We start from the raw sequence: 20390 nt of genomic DNA, 5'->3' as shown, positions 1-20390 counted from the left end.
TGCAGTATTGTGAAGGCGGTTAATATACAACTGGTTAAGGACAGGAATCTATCAAGTCACTAGGCTTTGAAAAAACAAAGGGAGCCAGCCTCAGCTCAGCTAGTCACACAGCACCTTCAGTTAAAAGCTCAGCCTTACCTCATCTCCAGTCAGTGCCAGGAATAGAACCCAGGAATCCTGAATTTAGTAGCACTTGGAGAATGAACCTCCTTAAAAGCAAAGTAATTTAAAAAAACAATAATAATCAAAGACCCATCTGTTTATTCTACCTCATATTGTTTCCAGCAACGTTAACTATATAAACCAGTAGGTTTACAGAGTCACAACAGGCTGAAATAAAATACAGCCACTGACCTTTTGAGTAGAAGTGCAAAATATAACCATTCTCGCACTTGTACTGCTGAGCGTTCAAATGGGGGGGGGGAGGTGGGTGATTCTACATGGCTCAGGAAAACGGTAATGAGATTTTGTGCTTTCCACCTCCAAGTCACTAGAGCAGTCAAGGTCAAGAGTGAGCTAGATTTGTTGTAATCTGATGGCTGCTTGCTGGCCTCTGTAAAATGAGCTTGAGGTCAAAGTCCAGTTGCCAGTGGACAGATGATGGCTTTTGTGACATGGACACAAACTGGTTGCTGGTAGTCTCAGCAGAGAGGCTCAGGATGAATTAAATAACCCAATCTGCATTGCAGCCACCCCCAGAAGAGTCCCTTCAGTGCCAGCTGAGGCATACTGGAGTGGTGACAGAAACTTGCACTGCTGCGGGCTGTGCTGTGGATAAACGGAAAGATTCCATCCCCATGGCCATCCCTCCAGCATCTATTACCAGCACTGAAGTCATTTACTTTAAAAGTTGTCAGTTGCAAGTTAGTTTAACATGGCCCAAAGCAACTTTTTTGGAGGAAAAGGGGAATAGCATGAAAAAAGCATTCACGTTACAGGCTATTACAGTGCACAGCAGTAACTTGTTACCAGGAATTTGACCATAGTTTCTATGCATATTCACTTTGGCACAGAGAAAAGGCTGTAACCGCTCCAGCTGAGCCATTCGGGTCCAGCAGATCAGTTTTCCACAAAGTCCTAACTTGGCCTTCACAAGAAGGGCTGCTGCCATTGTTGCACTAAGATAATGCCACTGTTGAACACCACTCAATTCCCTAGTTAAGGGTGATATAATTTGTCTCTGTGAGGATGGCCCAAAGGCAAGATTTGTGGTCACGCAACTTTATTACTTCGCTTATGTCACAGCTCAATACAAACCACAAGTGAGCCAATAAATGGCTGGCATTTAAATGTAATTTAATTAGAGAGACTTTTTAAAAAGGGACCATTGTATATCCAGTGCCAAGCCAAGGATAATCTTTGCTATGACTTCATCTTCTGTGATTCGTCATTTAAGATGTTAGCTGGCAGCCATGGAATGAAGTAACACCATACTTCAGTGGGATGTAAGGTGAAATGCACACAAATTTGTATTGGTGGATGGGTGAGAGAGATTGACTCCTTCTGATGAAGGGAAGATGAAATGTTTGCCAAAAAAAAAAAAGTAGTTTCTAGCCAGGTGGCTGCCTTTTTCTATTGCCTATTGACAATGATTTTTAGCCATTCAGAAAAAGGCCATTAAAGCCCTTATTCTATGCAGGTCTCTACCACTTGAACTGAGGCCAAATCCAGTTTGCTTCACAGATTAGGTTTAACTAACGTGTTGATCAGTTTGCCTCAGGGCAAGTCATGCAGTGCCTAAGGCAATTACTCTAAAATCACCTTTTTAAATTAGGTTTCAGAGTAACAGCCGTGTTAGTCTGTATTCGCAAAAAGAAAAGGAGTACTTGTGGCACCTTAGAGACTAACCAATTTATTTGAGCATGAGCTTTCGTGAGCTACAGCTCACCCTACATCCTTCACATGGCAGCACAGTCTAGGGGAATAAATATGGCACGAGGAGCTACTGTATTCTAAGCCTGGTCTTTCCACAGAACTGCCGTGTGGCTTTGGACAAGCTTCAATTTCACCATTTGTAAAACAGTAATGGCTACTTGCCTGTAAAGTGCTTTGAGGATTGCAGAATCAATTCTGATCCCTTTCACCTTTGAGATCCAGACTCTCTCTGATAAAGTTAGTCCAGATTTACAACATTTTAACTGATCCGAATCTGGTCTTTGAAGGCTGCAAAGGTGCTAAACAGCATTAGTTCTTATCTTTCTGGTTGTCTTCTATCCTACCATTTGGACATTTATGGTTCAAGACCCAGAAATTAAGGAAGTACCATTTTGATATGAAAATGCAAGAGAACCAGGGCTGAAGGAAAAAAGACCAACAAATTGCGGTATGGGAACTCAGGAGAGTACTTACCAGCGTTTTCTTCCATTCCTGTGGTACGCTAGTTTTCTGAAAAATTCCTGCAGAGAGAAAAAACAAAACGTAAGTGCAAGTTGATAGCAGAAAAATCCTGAGTTTTACCAAAGCCTTAGTCTACTTTAGCTTCCCTATCAATAGTGGCTAACCAAGTCTTTAACCAACAGGCAGGTAACTGAGCCCCAGGTTAGGGAACCCTATCTGGCAATTTTGGAACAAGACAGAAACACACTGACATCCACCCCATTAGCACAAAAGTGTGATAAGTCCTATCATGGTGAACTAATTCCAGGGAGCTTCAGATTTCAGAATGCTTTGGGTTTGAACAGTTCTCTTTTGTTGCTGTTCCATTCAAACAGGCCCCACAGGCACAGCACAGAATGCACATGCAATATTTGAGGTGGAGAGCCGAGATGATGCAAGTCAAAAGAGGAGACAGCAGTACTAGCAGGTTCTAAATCTGCCCCAGGAGAGCGCAAGTCTGGGAAACCTCCCCCTTTCAGCACTAATGCAGGAGCATTAGCCATCCCATACACAAGAATATATTTGCAAGATAAAAATGAAAGTTATTAACACCACTTTAACCTCCAAGTGCCATGCATGCGGTGTGTGTTCTGCATACGGAGACTACTATGCCGTGGACAAGTTAAAATATAAAACTACAACTTTATTAACAAATAAAGCGTCAAACACTTCTTCCATGGATAAATCGTGGTTGTATTCCCAGGGCAGTGTACCTTAACCTATAAACAGGATGGATAAAAATTGATTATGTAAAACATTAAAATTGGATCTATTTAAACTGCCTTTTTAAAGAAATCTATGAAATTAAATGTGAAATTGACAATTTATGTTAAGGCCTAAAGTTATAGTCTATTAAAATAATTTAAATTAAATACAAAAAAATATTAAGCAGTATGTGTTTGCTGCCAAGTTTTGAAGAAAGTCAACCACTGAACTGGTGGAAGCCACTGGCTAAACTGGAGTGCTAGACAGGATTTTGACAAAAGTAGTCTCTTCTGCAGGGGGAGAGAGAATATTTTCTTCATTTCAGTTTATTCAACTAGTTCAGTTCAATGACTAGTTCATTCGAAGTTAAGGAAGAAATACGGAATTGAAAAAGCAGGAAAGCTAGTTTTTATTCCTCGATTGGAAGAGGAAAACAAAGTGTGAGACTATGAGATCGACAAGTTCTAAAACCTTGAATGATATGGTGACCAGAAACAATCACTTCAATTCATGACCTACAGAGAATACTTCCTTCAATAAATGAGTCAATTTCAAATGCAAAACAAGGGATCATCTTTGTTAATTTTTTCTTATGTATCCAGCACAATTAAGGGAGTTGTATTTAAATTTGAAAAAGAACCCTATTTTTCTGCATTTTTAATTGTATTTGAATTTCCACCCAAATAGTGCTGGACACAAATCACAAGTAAGAAGTTAATCTAGTAAAGAAGAAATCCATCATTTACCATCTTCTAACATAATAAAAACGGAAAAATTAAGAACCTAAATAAATGTAACTTAAGCTATATAATTGTTTAAATGACTGTGTAAAAATACAGCGTATCCTCCTGGTTATCAGAAAGAAGCACCAAATTTAGTGTAAGGGCAATTTTTAGTTGCAAATCAACATATTTTAATGGTTACCAACCAATCAGAATCAACCTTTCTTTAGGAAAAGAACTAAAAAGTACAAGTGCAAAATACGATTAAAACTGATTATTTAAATCAAGATTTTCTGCTTGCTGATTTAAGTCATGATTAAAATTAACAATTTAAATCACTGATTTAAATCAATCCACCCTTCCTATAAAAATGAGAACATTTCAATGCTTACCTAGAGAGAATGGAAAAGGTCATGTTCATAGGAAACTTTTAGAAACCACATGATGGTGTACTTAGCTGAGACACTCTGAGTATGTTTCCTAGACCTGAAGAAGAGGAGCTCTGTGTAAGCTCAAAAGTTTTTGTCTCTCACCAAGAGAAGTTGCTCCAATAAAAGATATTACCTCATCTACCTTGTCTCTCAAGTCTGAATTTATGGTAAAATGGCTTAAAAATTAAAAGAAAACAGCTTTCTTACAGAGATTCTCTAAGTTCTGAACTGAGCTGCAGAGGAACGAAACAGTGCACTTTCACTGAAGTATACTTATTTATACGGAATCATAAATGTGCTTGGTGCTTTAATGCAGTTTTGTTGTAGCCATGTTGGTACAATACAAAGTATTACCTCACCCACCTTCTCTCTCGGTGTTTTCAAACAATGCTGAGTTCCCTGAGTTCCTGTGGAGAAGAGCTTGCAGTTGCCAACCACAACAGAAGCTGATGAAAACAGGGAGGGGTTGAGGAAGGATGCTTAGTGATATATGCCTTAAGGGTTACCTGGTGAGTTCAAGGACTCCAGTTACACAAGTGACTTCCTAAAGGGAGAGTTTTTTAACCTTGCAAGCTGCTTCACCACTTCACACACTCCCTTCATCAATTCAATCTATGCCTTAGCACCTAGCAGCCTAAAACAGCTCTTTCAGCTCACCTTTGTCTCTTAGTCGCATCTGAAGAAGTGGTTTTTTTACCCACAAAAGCTTATGCTCTAATAAATCTGTTAGTCTTTAAGGTGCCACCGGACTCCCCGTTGTTTTTGTGGATACAGACTAACACGGCTACCCCTCTGATACTTGGTACCTTTGTCTCTGGCAGCTGGAAAGTGCTAATAGAATGTTGGCCAGGCCAGGAATGCGATGAGTTTCCCCACCTTGACAAATTCCTCCATTTTAGAATGTGTATTCAGTTTGTGCTACTATCCCAAGGTAGGACAGACTATAATCTTACTCGCACCAGGGTTGGAACTGTGTTTGAACAAGCAGTTGCTAGCGGAGCTTTAAACACAGTAGCCCTGAACTATATAGACAGGGTTCAGAGTAGCAGCTGTGTTAGTCTGTATCTGCAAAAAGAAAAGGAGGACTTGTGGCACCTTAGAGACTAACCAATTTATTTGCGCATAAGCTTTCGTGAACTACAGCTCACTTCATCGGAAGCATGTTATTCATGTTAGTCTCTAAGGTGCCACAAGTCCTCCTTTTCTTTTTTACATAGACAGGAACTCCCTTTGGTCAGAGAATCATGCCCTAGGCTACCAATACTTAAAGCATTCCATTCCAGCACTGTTTAGACAGGGGGAGGAGGGGAAATTGTCCACAATGACCAGGGAAACCGTGCCAGAACTTTGCACAACCATGCTTAAACTGTTCTCATCATAGTGTGAATAGTGTCTGTTCCAAGCCCACCAGTCAGCACGCACAGACCTGGGTGCAGCAGGCCATATTAAACTTCTTGTTTAAAACCTCTTGGCACTTCCAGCCAACAGAGTCCATTAGCATTAAAATTTATAACAAACTCCTAGCTCCATGTCATACAGCTGTCCTGGAACTTCTGAAGACAGCTTCACGATAATACCATCCACATGGATTAGAATGAATGTCATATACTTCTACCTATCAGAGGTAATTTTAGCTGCTTTACAAACTCCTTAACCAAAAAAATAGATCCAGCACTCTCTTTTCAGAGTGCAAATCTTCAGCTAGCAAGGGCTGAACGGTGGAGGGCATTTGTAGATCGAGTCACCATACCTGCTGTCTCAGTAAGCCTCATAGAAAAGGGAAGGCAGGAATGGAATGGAAACAGACACTTCAATGCTACTTTCACCACAGCACAGTCAGATTGTAGCAACCCTCCAGCCACCCAGGGATTTCAATTTCATTTCCTTTTCAAGGATGTTCGCCACAGGCTGCGCTCACTGAGCTTTGCTTACTCCAAGGTGCATATTTGCGCTTGGAATATTAATCCTTTCAGTCCCCTACCCCCGCTGGATGTGCCAAGAACATCTGTCTCAAAGCCTGAGAGCACTGGGCACTAGGATTCTCCCTAGTGTAGCTCTAAAGCCAAATTCTTCTAGTTATTATTACAGAACAGGTACAATAAAACCAGTCGTATTAGGAAAGTGAAATGTGATCTAATAGAGCAAGCAGCAGTGGAGTCAGGATTCCTAGATTCTATTCCTGGCACTGTCACTCAACTGCATGAGCTGGAAGAGGTCACTTAACATCTATGCTTCCATTGAGGAACAGAAATTGCCACAAGGGATCAGAACAGTGGTCCAGCTAGTTCTGTGTCCTGTTTCCAACAGTGGCCAAAACTAGCTACTTCAGACAAAGAACTTCTGCAGTAAGCAAACACAGGATAATCTGCCTCTCGTGAAAGTTTCCTCCTACCCCCAGTAGTTAAAGGTTGGCTTATGATCTGGCGCCACAGGATTTGTAGCCCTCAGAAAACTGTGTTTTTATAAGAATACGTACTATAAGGACTCTGGATATTCTTGTTATCCAGATAAACGTTAAATTCCTTTTTAGAATCCTGTTTTGGGCCTCTGATATTATATTACAATGGATTCCACAAGGTGAACTGTGTTTAACGAGTTTCCTTTATATCAGTTCTGAATACACCATCTTCCAATTTTATTGGAAGTGCCTTGTTGCGTTATGAGACCGGGGAAACAGACGTGGTGTCTTCCTTATCTATATCATTCATTATTTTGTATACTTCTAGCAAGGAGTACGGGGAATAAAAAGGAAGAATTGAAAGTATTAGTACACAAGCTAAATAATGATTTAACTGGCATCACAGACACTTTGTGAGATAAGTCTCATGACTGGAATATTGGTATAGAGCGGGATAGCTTGAAAGGCCATTACACTACATATGTTAACCCACTAATTTCCATACAGATTTAACATTCTGATAATTGGCTCCCCATGCAAATGGTATAATAAACATCACTTTACACCAGCAGCATAGCTACCGTGGGTGTGGCATGGAAGAGTAAAGTAATGACGATAGATTATAAAGTGGAAGGGGTTTACCATCTAAATTGTTGCTACGGTTTGGATTTTGTTAGCCTTAGTCTATGTCTACACTACGCACCTTTTAGCAACACAGCTGTGCCATTACAGCCATACTGCTAAAAGGTGTGCAGTGTAGCCGCTCTTTGTCAGCAGGAGAGAGCTCTCCCACCAACAAAAAAAATCCACCCCCAACAAGAGGCGGTAGCTTTGTTGGAGGGAGAGCTCTCTCGCCGACAAAGCGTGGTTTACTCCGGTGCTTTTTGTCAGTAAAACTCTGGTCATTCCGGGATGGGGTGGTTCACACCCCTGAACGACAAAAGTGAGGTGTAGACAAGGCCTTATTTTCACTATACAGCCAAGATAGGCCTCAGAGAAACTAGGGGCTTGTCTACACTACCGCACAGGGTCGACCCAGATACGCAACTTCAGCTATGTGAATAGTGTAGCTGAAGTCAACATACTTAGATCTATTTGCCATGGTGTCTTTACTGTGGTAAGTCGACAGCTGACTCTCTCCCGTCGACTCTGCTTGCGCTTCTCATTCTGGTGGCGTACCGGAGTCGATGGGAGAGCACTCAGCGGTCGATTCATCGCATCTATATTAGATGCGATAAATCGACCCCCGCTGGATCAATTGCTGCCCGCCGATCCGACAGGTAGTGTAGACAACCCCTAGTTAACAGCCTTTCACTAGAAGATAAGTTGTGCAGGACTGTTTCTCAACATACTGTAGCTCAGCAGTGTTGAATGGTATATTAAGTGAATAAGCCGCAGCATGCACGTTCTCACATACAATTCCATTTGAAACAAAATCAGATTCCTGTCCTTCCTGCCAAAAATATGACCTTTTGGATTTGCGTGTGGTGTTTTTTTGTAAGAAACATTTGCAATATGCAGTAGTTTGAAAGTCCAGGTGTTCCAGTTTACTGAACAAGCTATATTTACAAAGCCTCAACATAAAAAGCAGTCAGCACAGTCAAAAGGAAAGTATGGCACAGAATTAAACCTTAAGCTTCTCAGCACCAAACTAAGTAATCTTAACTCTAGACTATTTTATTCAGCTCTCAGTGTTGCAGGATTTATGGGAAGTTTTGTGTCTCTGAGCTAGTTTTGTTGTTGGGGTTTTTGTTTGTTAGTTTTTAAGTACTTTTTGAAATGTGTTTAAGAATTTGGTGCTGTGAACTGTGACAGACTAACCACCCTGGAAGTGGAAGTCCTGCATTTACCCACAAAACAGATGCAGCATCAACAATAGTGCAAGTTTCCCCACACACTGCAATTTAAATCTCTTCTAGGAGTGACCATCTCCAGGAGCAAGAGGTACTTTAGTCTTGGTTAGTCTCTAAGGTGCCACAAGTCCTCCTTTTCTTTTTGCGAATACAGACTAACACGGCTGTTACTCTGAAACCTGTCATTTAACCCTTTGTCTCTCTGCTTATAAGTCTCCAATTGCTGTGGTAATTGTACGATGCAGACCTCTGCACAAGAGAAATGACTTGATACCCCACTTCATGTCTCAGAGACTTCTAAAGAGCTGCCAGTGGCAAGTGACCCATTTGGACAGCATCACAGATCTGCATATATAGCTTTTGAAAGATAGACATCAACCTGGATTGCATTTGAACTAGTGATGTAGACATGAATGGCTTTATAAATCCTTGACAATCCAGAACCAACAAATCCTTTCCAACCAATACGTTTGAAACTGTTTTTTAATCTGCAGTAAAAGGACCATTTAAGTCCACTGACAAAAGTGATTTCTGGTGTCCTTCTCCGCAGATAGTCTGCGAGAAACTTCAAGACAATCACACAAACAAATTTTCAAATCACCTGAACTGCTACTGCTTTCCCTAAAAGACTGCTGTAGAAGTACTTGCAGTTAGCAGGTTATTACATGTCCAAGAATAAAGATGGCATTAAGAACACATTCTTAAAGTTCTTCTTTAAGTGGTGGTAAAACAAACGGTCAGTAAGCAGAAATTTTTAGGAAGAAAAAATATTTCACAATAGACTAGATTTTACCTTCCTCAGCAGAGAGGTCAAAACTATATGAACAATGAAAACACGCAAGCCACAATACTCAAACAAAACCCCTTACACCACAAAATTATGTTTTGCAAAATGGTAATTCCATAGATTAGAGGAACATAAAACAACTGGAATGAACAGATTGGTAGCTCGACAGCAAGGATCAGCGAATAGAACCCAAACTGGGTCACATGCTCAAGCAGCAGAAGAAAACCTGGTTAATTGATATATTAAGGTTTATTTAAGATGTAGTCTACTATTTGATGAGTTCTGTCTGTAACCATAAACCTGCTACACAATAAACTAATCTGTTAGGCCTTTTAGAACATGTGAACAACTACTACCCCAATATATTGTGACATTTCTAGTATTCTGAAGCAAGGTATTTCATTAGTTTCATCTACATCCTGAAAGCTTATGGTATGCCAAAGGAAAGAGAAAGAGAAAGAAGCTGTATAGTTTTTACATAATGATTCCATGCAGAAGCCCAGTTATCCTACTGTTATCCTCTCTGTTCTGTGATGTGGCACGTAGTAAAATGAACCAGTGACTGCCTGGCTGTACTCTAACACCAGGAAATAAATATTTCAAGGAAGCTTATTTTCCTGAAATCTAAGTTGTGCCTTCCATGCCACCCCTCTTCCAAAGAGCACGAATTCACACAGCCATCTCAAGAGGTCAAGGGAGACTGAAATCAGAAATCACATCATTGTTGCTTAGGAGATGCCTCTGGGAAATGGAGTGTTAAGTTAGCAAGTCTCAGGAGTGCAGTTATGAACAGATATTTTTCTTAACATGGGCTCCACCTCTGAAAGGCAAGAACCCAGCTTTGCACCAGACAATAGTTTGTATATATTAACGCAGGAATAGTAAGCATGAAGGACCATTGCATACAAGCAGTAAATACCTAGAACTCAATTCACGTTCATAAATCAGTGGAAGGGAAAAGTTACTAACTGTACCCATTCTTCTGTTCTATGAAAATTCAAACCACCAAGTAGTATCTGGAATGTTGTTGTTTGTGGGTTTTTAAAGAAAATTTACAAAGGTGAGCCACAACATGAAGATAACATTTCAGATTCAAACCTGATCACTATCCAGTCAGCTATCATACTGTTTTTGTATGATATTTTCCCATTAATAATAATAATAATTATAATATTCCAACTTTCATGCACAAACAATGCAGATTTCAGTCAAAACAGCACAACAAGATTTGTAAGAATTTTCTTGGAAGTTAAAATTCCATATTTTAAATATTCAATTGCATATATAATGATTTGTCTTATGCCACACCTTTTGGAGAATTTTAAAGTGGTTTACAAACCCATCACACCACAATCTGCTGCTATCTCTAAGGAGAGTGGAATAAATAGTCCTGTAAAAGCACAAAACAGCACAACAGGTAGTGAACAGGAAATGCCATCTCTAGTTCAGACTTCAGGGGGATTTTAAGGAAGCAAAATTTAGTCAGGATACTGGATCTTCAGCGACAAGTGGTCAGGCCTGTGAGTTTGTATCTCCTCTGAAAGACAGCAACTACAGCTGCACAGTCCCCCAGCATCACTGGTGCACCAATTCAAAAAGGAAGAAGATCACCACTTGGTAAGATACCATATTACTTCCTGTAGCACCTACCTGTTTCTATTAGGTCCCCCACCAAAACACTGACCTAACCTGACCCCGTTTAGTGTCTAGTTTGGCCTACTCATATCACAGCACCAAGTACCATGGGTGCATTTTATATACAATACATATACCAAGACCAACTTCAGAACATGGGTTGATGTGTAATTCCTGGGTGTGACATCACATTTGCGAGTTCTGAGACTGAAACAGACAATGCTGCCAAAGACTTTTTCTAGGCCTTGTCTACACTGGCAAGTTGTTCAGGAGTAAGGTCGGGTGTGAATTTAAAGTGCTAGGGCTATTGCAGAACAGGAGTATCCACACACAGGGTGCTATTCCAGAATAGCTATGCTGGTAAATTTCCCCTTGTCGACAAGCCCCTAGATTGGGAGTTAAAGATGAGAGATTAGATCATGTTTGCTAGCTTGTTCTAATTAAAAACCTTCCAAAATGCTAGTCAAGCCAAGGCAAGCTGTACTTCAGTGTGCGCTAAACTGGTCAAGTTAAAGCCAACAGGGGCCTAGGCTTTAACTTGACCAGTTTAGCACACTAACATACAATTTGCCTTCACTTGACTAGCATTTTTGAATACGTTAGATGGAGCTACCTAACAAACAATACAACTTTAAATCCTTGTTCAGAGAAAGCCAAAGTTACCGAGACCAACTGAAGGAGGAAACATTGAACAGACAGCATGACAGACCTCAGCACATATGCCCAATTACACACACTTTTTTCTACAAAAGCCATGAGGTAGTTGTAACACTGCACCCCATATTCTTCTGATATGGTTACAGCATAATAATGATGCATTTTATGCAAGCCGGGTCATGTGAGGGGTCATTGGAAATGTTATGATTTGCTGAATATGATTTGTATGCATGCATCATTTTTGTACCTGAAATTATGAATATTTACTGTGTATCTGTACTCCAAATGAAGTTACACCTGGGTAACACCCACTAGACAAGATGTTTTCAGCCTAGACAGTGGCTGGGGAAGAGCCTATTCAGGGCAATGGGCCATTAGGAAAAACAATAGGCCTTAGGAGAAGCTTATCCCCAACTTGGTGAGCCTTCCTGAGAACACTACAGACTGCCTGTAAGTAATGGCTGTTATGACTCTACAATGACATGTGACCAGACCACATGTCTCTGGACTCCATCTTGGGATGTCAGTGTTCTTCCACAAACTGGTCAGGGAACCAAGCTTGGAAACAAAGGGATCCCACCATATGCTAAAGCTATATAATGCAGGAAGTGACATCATCTGGGGTTCTTCACTCCCCACACAAGAAGACTCCTGGAAACACCTGAGGAACAAAGATTGAACTGGAGGAAGTGCGGGACGCAGGCTAAAGGGATTTCTAGCCTGTGTATGAAACACCTGGGGATTCCAAGCTGCAAAGCAAGTGTAGCTTGTATCTTAAGAATCTACAAGTCTGCCTGTATCAGTTAAGGTGAGAATCTGCTATTCATATCCAGTCTATAACTAACTGTATTATTTTGTTTTCAGCCAGACTAAGTGAAACGGAGAGGGGCTGTCAGAGAATCAACCTTTTCATTAGCTTTCATCTACTTTTGAATATAGCACTGGGCCCCATGACAAGCTTTACTAGTCCAGAGGAGCTTTTAGCCTTTGAAACAGCAAAGGCCACTTTCACAACTCCCCAGGAGACCAAAGGCTGCACCTCATTAGCAAAATATCAGCTTTTAATGGACACACACTTTTGAAATGGTAGAAACGGCCACAATATTGACTTACCCATGTATCTGCCTTGGTATATGAGAAGAGATGGCTTGTTTGGATTCACCAGAAAGGAAAACCTCCAGCTTACCACCGAACCCAGCCTTCAATTACATGGGGAGCAGCCACAGGAAGCATTTTTGATTGAGAGTTGCATGTATCCTTTGGGCTACGTACCGTTCACTCGTGCACTAGTTCACTCAAAGCGTACACAGTAAGAGGGCTGCAAATTTACTCACCGCTCTAGCCTCAGTTCTGTGGCTTCCATGTTTGTCAAACTCTCAGTGAAAACAGAGGGGGTAAGTGCATGTTCTAGCACTGTGGTAATGCCGCCAGAGTTATGAGTGGAAAGGAAACTTCATTTGAAACCACGGTTTCCAGACTGAAACTGTTCCATTCTTATTTTCAAGCAACGTGACGGTGGATTGTTTCGCCTTTTCGTTTTTTGTTTTTGTTTTTTTTTTAAATGTGTTCAGCCATTTGAGTCACCAGAGCATTAAGAGTAAGTTGTCTCTCTCCTGCACCCGCTCAGTGCATCTCAGATCATGCAGAACGGAAAGCCTGCAGATCTGGTAGTGAAGGGCAGAGAAGCATGCTGCTCCTTTAAGACCCTAGCCGTGCGACTGATTTTTGTTGAGCATTAACATAGTTGACTCCAGGGAGTTCATGTCCAGATACACTATGGATAATAAATGAGTGGTACTGCACCGAAGAATATCCTGACGTGTACTGCACCATGTGAAATGAACCCACAATTCTCTGCCTCTGGCACCAGCAGCTCAGGCAAAATTGGATGCTACCAAGCTAGCCATAGCTGTACAGCATGAGAAGCCAACACGGCCATGCCAAGAAAAGAGCTACTGTGTGGAAAAACTGAGCCCCATGTAACCACATCAGAAAAGCACAGAAGACCCTGGTTACACTTAACAGGGTTCTATTCCTAGTGTATTCCTGTCGGTCTTGGCTACCTCTCTTCTTGAGCGACAAAGTATTGAGACCAGAAGAGAATCCAGAGATGGCTGCCATGCTGAGGAGAACACCAAGCTCATGGGAAAGCTTGCACCACACCAAATCTGTGGCTCACCTGAACCCCAAGGCACTCCAGAAGAGTTAAGAGCTCCTTAAATTGGGGGCTGGACCAGTTACTGTTGGGTGTGCACTTGAAACCGAACCTTCAAGGCAGCCACTTGTGCTTTATCTGGAGTATTAAGAGACTTACCCATTCATTCCATTATTGTGTGCATGACTTCACTCTGGGATGTATAAATCCCAGAGCACACAATCTGATAAGACCCCATGATCTAATGGTTACCCACTCAAGTACGTACAATGGCACCTTTAACTGAATTTCATGTTGAAAACAACAAAGGGCCCTCATTTTCTGAAGAGAAGAAAATTCAGACACAAATAAATTGATCAATGCAGTTACAGTTGTGAATTTGAAACGTACAAAGTCAAAATTCCTCAAGTGAGCTCAGCTATTCCACATAAATCCGTGGTTTAGCAGTAGCCACCCAGGAACCAACTATCAGGGCCTGTGGGAACATTCATTTTTAATAATTAACTTTGGTGCTTGGAAATTGCCGATAGTTTTGTCACATTAACACAGAATCCTATGCAAAAACAAACCCTGGGTGCAAGCCAGAGCATGTTAGGCAGGGCCGTCCCTAGACATTTTGGTGCCCTACGCAGCCCCCATCCCACAGGGGGAGGGAGAGGCTGGCCCCAGGCCTCCGCGAGGGGGCAGGAAGGAAATTGCCCCCCCAGCACGAACCAGTGGAGCAGATTGGGGCCTGGTCGCTTCACTTCCTGCTGCCCGGTGATTGCAGGGCAGGCCCGACCCTGCACTCATGGGGCAGCAGGAAGTGGAGTGACCCAGCCCAGCCTGCTCCACTCTACTCCCCTGACTCCCAGCCTTGGGGGGCAGAGGGGAACTGGGGGAACTTGGGGGACAGCACTCACCGGCGGCACAGCTGGGAGCCAGCGGAGCGGAGTAGGCTGGTGCCGGGTCGCTCCACTGCCCACCGCCCCGTGGGTGCGGGGAGCGCTCAACCTCTGCTGCAGTCCCCCAGGGGAAGGTGTAGTTCGGCATGGCTGGGGCGAAACAGGGGTGGGAAGAGGCAGTGCGGGGGCAGAGCAGGGGCAGGAGCTTTGGGGAAGAGGTGGAGCAGGGGCAGCTTTCCTGGCCCCAGGGGATCGGGCTGGCCGCTGGAGCAGCATGCAGCTGCGTAGGGCACCAGAAAATTTGGGGCAATTTGGTGCCCCAAATTTCCTGGTGCCCTACGCAGCTGCGTAGTTTGCGTATGTGTAAGGATGGCCCTGATGTTAGGGTTTAAACCTCACTAGTAAAGCAGAGCTCCAGAACCAAGCTTGGTCAGTCAGTTGTAGTTCTAGCATTCTCCTCACATTACATCACAATAAACTTACAGACAAGAGCAATTAGAGTCAAGTGCTTTAACAATGTCAAAATAGTGCCACACACACTTAGGACTTGTCTACACTTGAAACACTACAGTGGGACAGCTGCTGCTGCGTCGCTGTAGCACATCAGCGTACACACTACCCACACTGATGGGAGAACACCTCCTGTTGGCATAGGTAATCCACCTCCGCAGAGACAGTAGCTCGGTCATTGGAACAATTCTTCCATCGATAGTGCTGTCTACACAGGGACTTAGGTCAGCTTAACTACCTCGCTCATTGGTGTGAAAAATCTACACCCCTGAGCGACGTAGCTGGGTAAAGCTAATTTTCTAGTGTAGACCAGCCCTCAGTTGTACTTGTGTGCTTCAACCCTTGTGTTAAATAGTATCATCTGCATAAACTGGGATGAGTAGAGAAAGAGTATGGATGGAGATCAACACCCTCAGAGTTTAACAAGATTTCGGGTCTGACTACACTCCATTCCAGGGGTTTGACTGTGCACCAGCAGACACATCCAAGCCAGCTTTGATCTAACTAGATCAAAGTGAGCTCAAGTAACAACAGCAGTGAAGTCGTGGCAGCATGGACATCAGCCCAGGCTCAGAGTTCCACCTTGATTATCATACACATGGTAAGGAGAGCGATCACTTTAGATAAGCTACTACCAGCAGGAGAGTGGGGTGGGGGGAGAGAAAACCTTTTGTAGTGGTAAACACCCATTTTTTCATGCTTTGTGTGTATAAAAAGATCTTCTATACTTTCCACAGTATGCATCCGATGAAGTGAGCTGTAGCGCATGAAAGCTTATGCTCAAATAAATTGGTTAGTCTCTAAGGTGCCACAAGTCCTCCTTTTCCTTTTGCGAATACAGACTAACATGGCTGTTACTCTGAAAGTTATTTAACTGTTGAGTAAGTAAATTCATTTTGAATAAGTGAAAGCAGGTAGCAGTCCTGCAGAAATTAAGCCCTGTTTTTCACCACCTCCTTGTTTACTTTTTAGAAGAGGAGGCAACAGATGGTAAAAGAGAAGGGGAGCGAATATTCCTTGGAGTGCTGCATGAGCCAGTTTTTAAAGAGAGATTTACTGTTTGCTGCAGTGACATTTTATATGACTCATACTCACCTTCTATTTTGGTGCTCTACATTAGATGCTTTAGTGATGTCCACAAAAAGCTACACAATTGACTGGGTGACAATTCTAGACACTCCATCCCCCATGCCCTGAACATCATGTTCTACGAGGGGACAGAGCTGTGACTACCTGATTTTGATGGCAGGCACAACTGCAGGCACTACTTGCAGTGCGACTTGACAACAGGCAGACAAGGGCTCAGACTCTCCAACCAATTTGAATAAACTCTGCTAGTCAAGCAGACAGCTAATCTGTCATCTCCATCTCATTTGCTCCCACACCATTTAGCCACCAAGTGCACTGCAATTTCTCACTCCCACACACCAACTCAGATTGCCCTCCCCCAAAGAGTACAGATGTCAGGATAAAATGTCCTGACTTTCACAGCACACATGAGCCCCTGATGGCTTTCTATGGAGAACTCAGAGCATGGATTAGCACACAATATTTAGATGTAGTATCTCTTATAATGAGGGATGGAAGCTGGATCAAGTCTGGGCCTTGAAGGAGTTATTTTCTTCATGAATCCCCTGTACAAATTCTCTAATCTCACAGCAACCTTTTAAATTAGGTATTTATTTCCCCATTTTACAAAAGGTGAAATTGAGGTACAACAGATCTTAAGTAACTTGCTCAAGGTCACAGGAGTCCAATGACAGACAGCATTAGGGTTTGTCTATACATAGAACTATTCCCAAATACCTTTGTATGTGAACGCTCTATTCTGGCATAAGCATGCCTGTTTCTTGTTTAGTTTAACCCACCGAGGCAACTGGCCTCAACACTATACCCCACACACGTGGTTGAGCTCTCCTAGCTACACTAAAAACTACAGTGCCTATCTATATCCATGAGTAATTTACAGTCAGTTAGCTAACACACATTCACTGTTGATGTAAAAACACACTTTAGCCCCAGTCTGTGCTAGTCTTAAAAAAAAAACAGGCTACAAACATAAATTAACATGCCCCCCAACAAGAGACAGTTTTGCCTCATAGCAAACACCCGGTTTGCCTGTTCCATGCCTGCATCACAGATATTCCTTCAGCATAAAACCAACTGTGAACAAGTTTACTACTTAAAACAAAACTGAGGGAAGGGACTGTAGGACAGAACCAAAATACAAAGTGGCCTGGAGGAATTATAGCAGCAGGAAGCAGGTTCAGAGGGAAGGGACTGTAGGACAGAACCAAAATACAAAGTGCCCTGGAGGAATTATAGCAGCAGGAAGCAGGTTCAGTGCCAATAGACAGATGAGGGCAAGCCAGATAAGTACAGACCAGGGAAGCCCTACTTCATTTATTGGGTAAATGCATTCAAAAAGTCATTTAAAACAGAGTTGTAACTTACATTTCCTTGAGGATGATTTACCTCTAGTTGTCCCAGAGAAGGTATGGGCTTGGTGTGGAGATGGGTGCCCAGGTGAGGATTTCTATCTTAAAGGGGCACCCTATGAAAAACTGTAAACACCCATGAAAGCTTATGCTCCAATATGTCTGCTAGTCTATAAGGTGCCACAAGACTCTTTGCCACTGTAAACACCACAGATATTAATCCCGTATCAGCAGATCCTGCCAGCTTCCTCATTCACTCCTTGCTTGTAGCCAGCGAATTCAATAGTTCATTGTAATGCCATGTTTTTTAGATCCTCTTTGTCTTACAATGAGGCAGTTTTGATCCAGTAGATAAGGCACCAGAATAAGAGTCAGGATCAGGACTCTGGTAAAATGGAGACAGTGCTTACCCACCTTTGTAAGGAGTTTTGAGATCTTTGAATGGAAAGTGCAATAAAAGTACTGTTAAATATATGCGAGAATGCAAATACTTGAAAGTAATCTGGAAGAAACACTTTCTAAGGACTTGTCTGCAATTACAGCAGTGCAGCTCACTACCGTAGCACTTAGTGAAGGCGCTACCTACAGTGACTAGAGCATTTCTCCCATCGACGAAGCACTGTCTACAACAGGGGTTAGGTCGGTATAACTATATTGCTCAGGGATGTGGATTTTCCATTCAGACCAACATAAACTGGTAGTCTAGACCAAGCCTCAGAAATTCCTACCACACCCTATCTTTTTAATTTCTTCCTGATAGGATCTGGTGATTCCTCTGGGTGCCTCAAGGCCTAATGAGAGAGGAATTCTAATTCCACCAGTCCTACCATCTCCCCTGTGATTCATTCCAATTTGATGAGATTGCCAGTGTCAAGAATCCATCTATGACCTGGACTGAACTAATTAAGCACAATATACTGAAATATGTGCAATAAAAAGCCACTGAAGTGAAGAGCCAGGCTTAATTAGACAGCATCTCCAAATCCCAGTTCTACAGCCAAAGCTGACAGGTGGACGAGATGGACGCCCACTGCACAGAAACCCTGTTTCACTTCCAGCAAAGCATTTCTACATCAGGGCATAGAGATAGAAAGTATACCTGCCCGATCCTGTCTACACTAGCAAAACTGCTTTGTTAAGGAATCATTTTAGAACACAGTAATTCTCCACCCATAACACCACATCTTAGACTTGCATGTAGGCAGATCAAACAATATTATAATTTTACTAATCATCCAATCTTTATCATGGTTATAATGCAGCCCCGAACGGTAACTTGGGCCCATGCACTCTGCCAAGACCGTACTGTTATAACTAGACTGAGGGGAACGTGGTGCTATAATATGATCCAAACCCCCACCACTGCACAGCAACTCTTACTCAGGCTCTGGCTAGATTCCATTGGTGCGACGTAGTGTGCAATGACTACACGGCATTGGTGCTGCTGAGCCACTCGCACCCTACGCCGATGGGCGCAAGCTCTCCCATTGGTTTAATTATTCCAGCCTCTAAGAACGGTAGCTACGTCAGCAGGAGAAGCTCTCCCACCGACAGTGCAGCTTTTAGGTCTCTGTAATTTAGGTCACGCGGGGGTGGCTTAGTCACACCCCTGAGAGATAGAACTTATACCAACATAAGCTGCAGTGGGACGTAGCCTCAGCAACCATCCATGAACATGCAGCAGGCTACTCACCTACAGCAGCTCTCCGACAATACCACCTGTGCTTAAATAGCACTTTTTGTTCGATGTTCGAAAGAATCATTCTGCTTCAGTTTCCCCATTTGTAAAATAGCGATAGACCATTTAATTGACTTGCCTAAGGTCAGAGAACACGGGTAGTCAATAGGCTGACCATGAGCCAAAACCGGACTACCATACACTTTTGAATGGCCCCCCAAATCTTTTTATTTACTACTTATTGTTATTCTTTGTTATTGTTTTCTCTGGCGTCTGGACCTTGCCTATACTTTGACCAAGAAATTTGGACCTTGACAAAACTAATTGACTACCCCAGTCACAGAACAAGTTAACAGCAGAACTAGGAACAGAATCCAAGACTCCTGTCTCTATGAATATGCTCTATCTGAAAGGCCAATCCGCCTCCTACAGAACTTGACTATATCTACTGCAGAGAACAATTCAATGGGCAGAGAAAGGATTACAACTTGACTCCTCCCCCCCGCCCCCCCCCCCGCCCATCGAACTCTAGGAAAAGACAACTTTTCCCCCTTGTATATGCGGTCCTCCTCTAACCTGCCATAGTCTCAGCATCCCCTCAGCGAATAGTGGTCAATTTGAATATTAGTGATACATGAGCACAGGGAGCTGATCACAAAATTATTCCCCCCTCTAAAGGGCTATTAATTTTATTCTGGGTGGTCAACTGGATTCTAGTAGGAAGACTTAAGTCTTCCTATAAACATGAGGCTTTTGGTTGCCTGCTTGGAAATAACTGGCAATTTTCAGTTAAACAGCCTATAATGTTTGACACTTTAAAAAGAAAAGGCTTTTTATTCTGCAATTGCAATGCTGGGAACATTTCTTTACAGCTCACTGTTTTACATCTTCTCCATGGCAGCTCTAAAGTGAAGCAAGAGTATTCGTTTAGGAGTGACTGCTGGATTTCAGTACTTCTCCTTAGTATGCTGACAGAAACTGGGGTGTGTCTGCACTGGGTATTTTATATTCTCCCACCATTGCACTTCCACCAGTGGTAGCACTAGTGTAGATCAGCTGCGAGCATTTATACATCAGCTCCCCCTTGACTTGCTCTGAGCAAGATTAGATGGTGGTAAGGCATCTAAGTTCTGCCGACACTAGCAGTATACCAGGCCTACA

At 42.5% G+C, this 20390-nt stretch overlaps 1 protein-coding gene across 8 annotated transcripts in view; it reads right to left on the bottom strand.

Moving 5' to 3' along the window:
- The window catches only part of PHACTR4 (phosphatase and actin regulator 4), a 99518-nt gene that overhangs the window by 60479 nt on the left and 18649 nt on the right, over nt 1-20390 (bottom strand). For 2 of the 8 annotated variants that reach the window (XM_073317315.2, XM_073317316.2), the window contains exon 2: nt 2350-2396. In XM_073317315.2, the coding sequence (XP_073173416.1) occupies nt 2350-2365 (16 nt within the window). In that variant the 5' untranslated portion in view covers nt 2366-2396. Of the gene's footprint in view, nt 1-138; nt 210-2349; nt 2400-4195; nt 4255-4597; nt 4681-14621; nt 14669-20390 lie in introns of those variants that run through there. The other 6 variants (XM_073317317.2, XM_073317320.2, XM_073317319.2 and 3 more) reach the window with 6 other exon arrangements.

Source organism: Lepidochelys kempii, chromosome 19 (genome assembly GCF_965140285.1).
Source record: "Lepidochelys kempii isolate rLepKem1 chromosome 19, rLepKem1.hap1, whole genome shotgun sequence".
Classification (NCBI taxonomy): domain Eukaryota; kingdom Metazoa; phylum Chordata; order Testudines; family Cheloniidae; genus Lepidochelys; species Lepidochelys kempii.
Note: the sequence above shows the minus strand (reverse complement) of the source record. Positions and strands in the feature narration are given on the sequence as shown.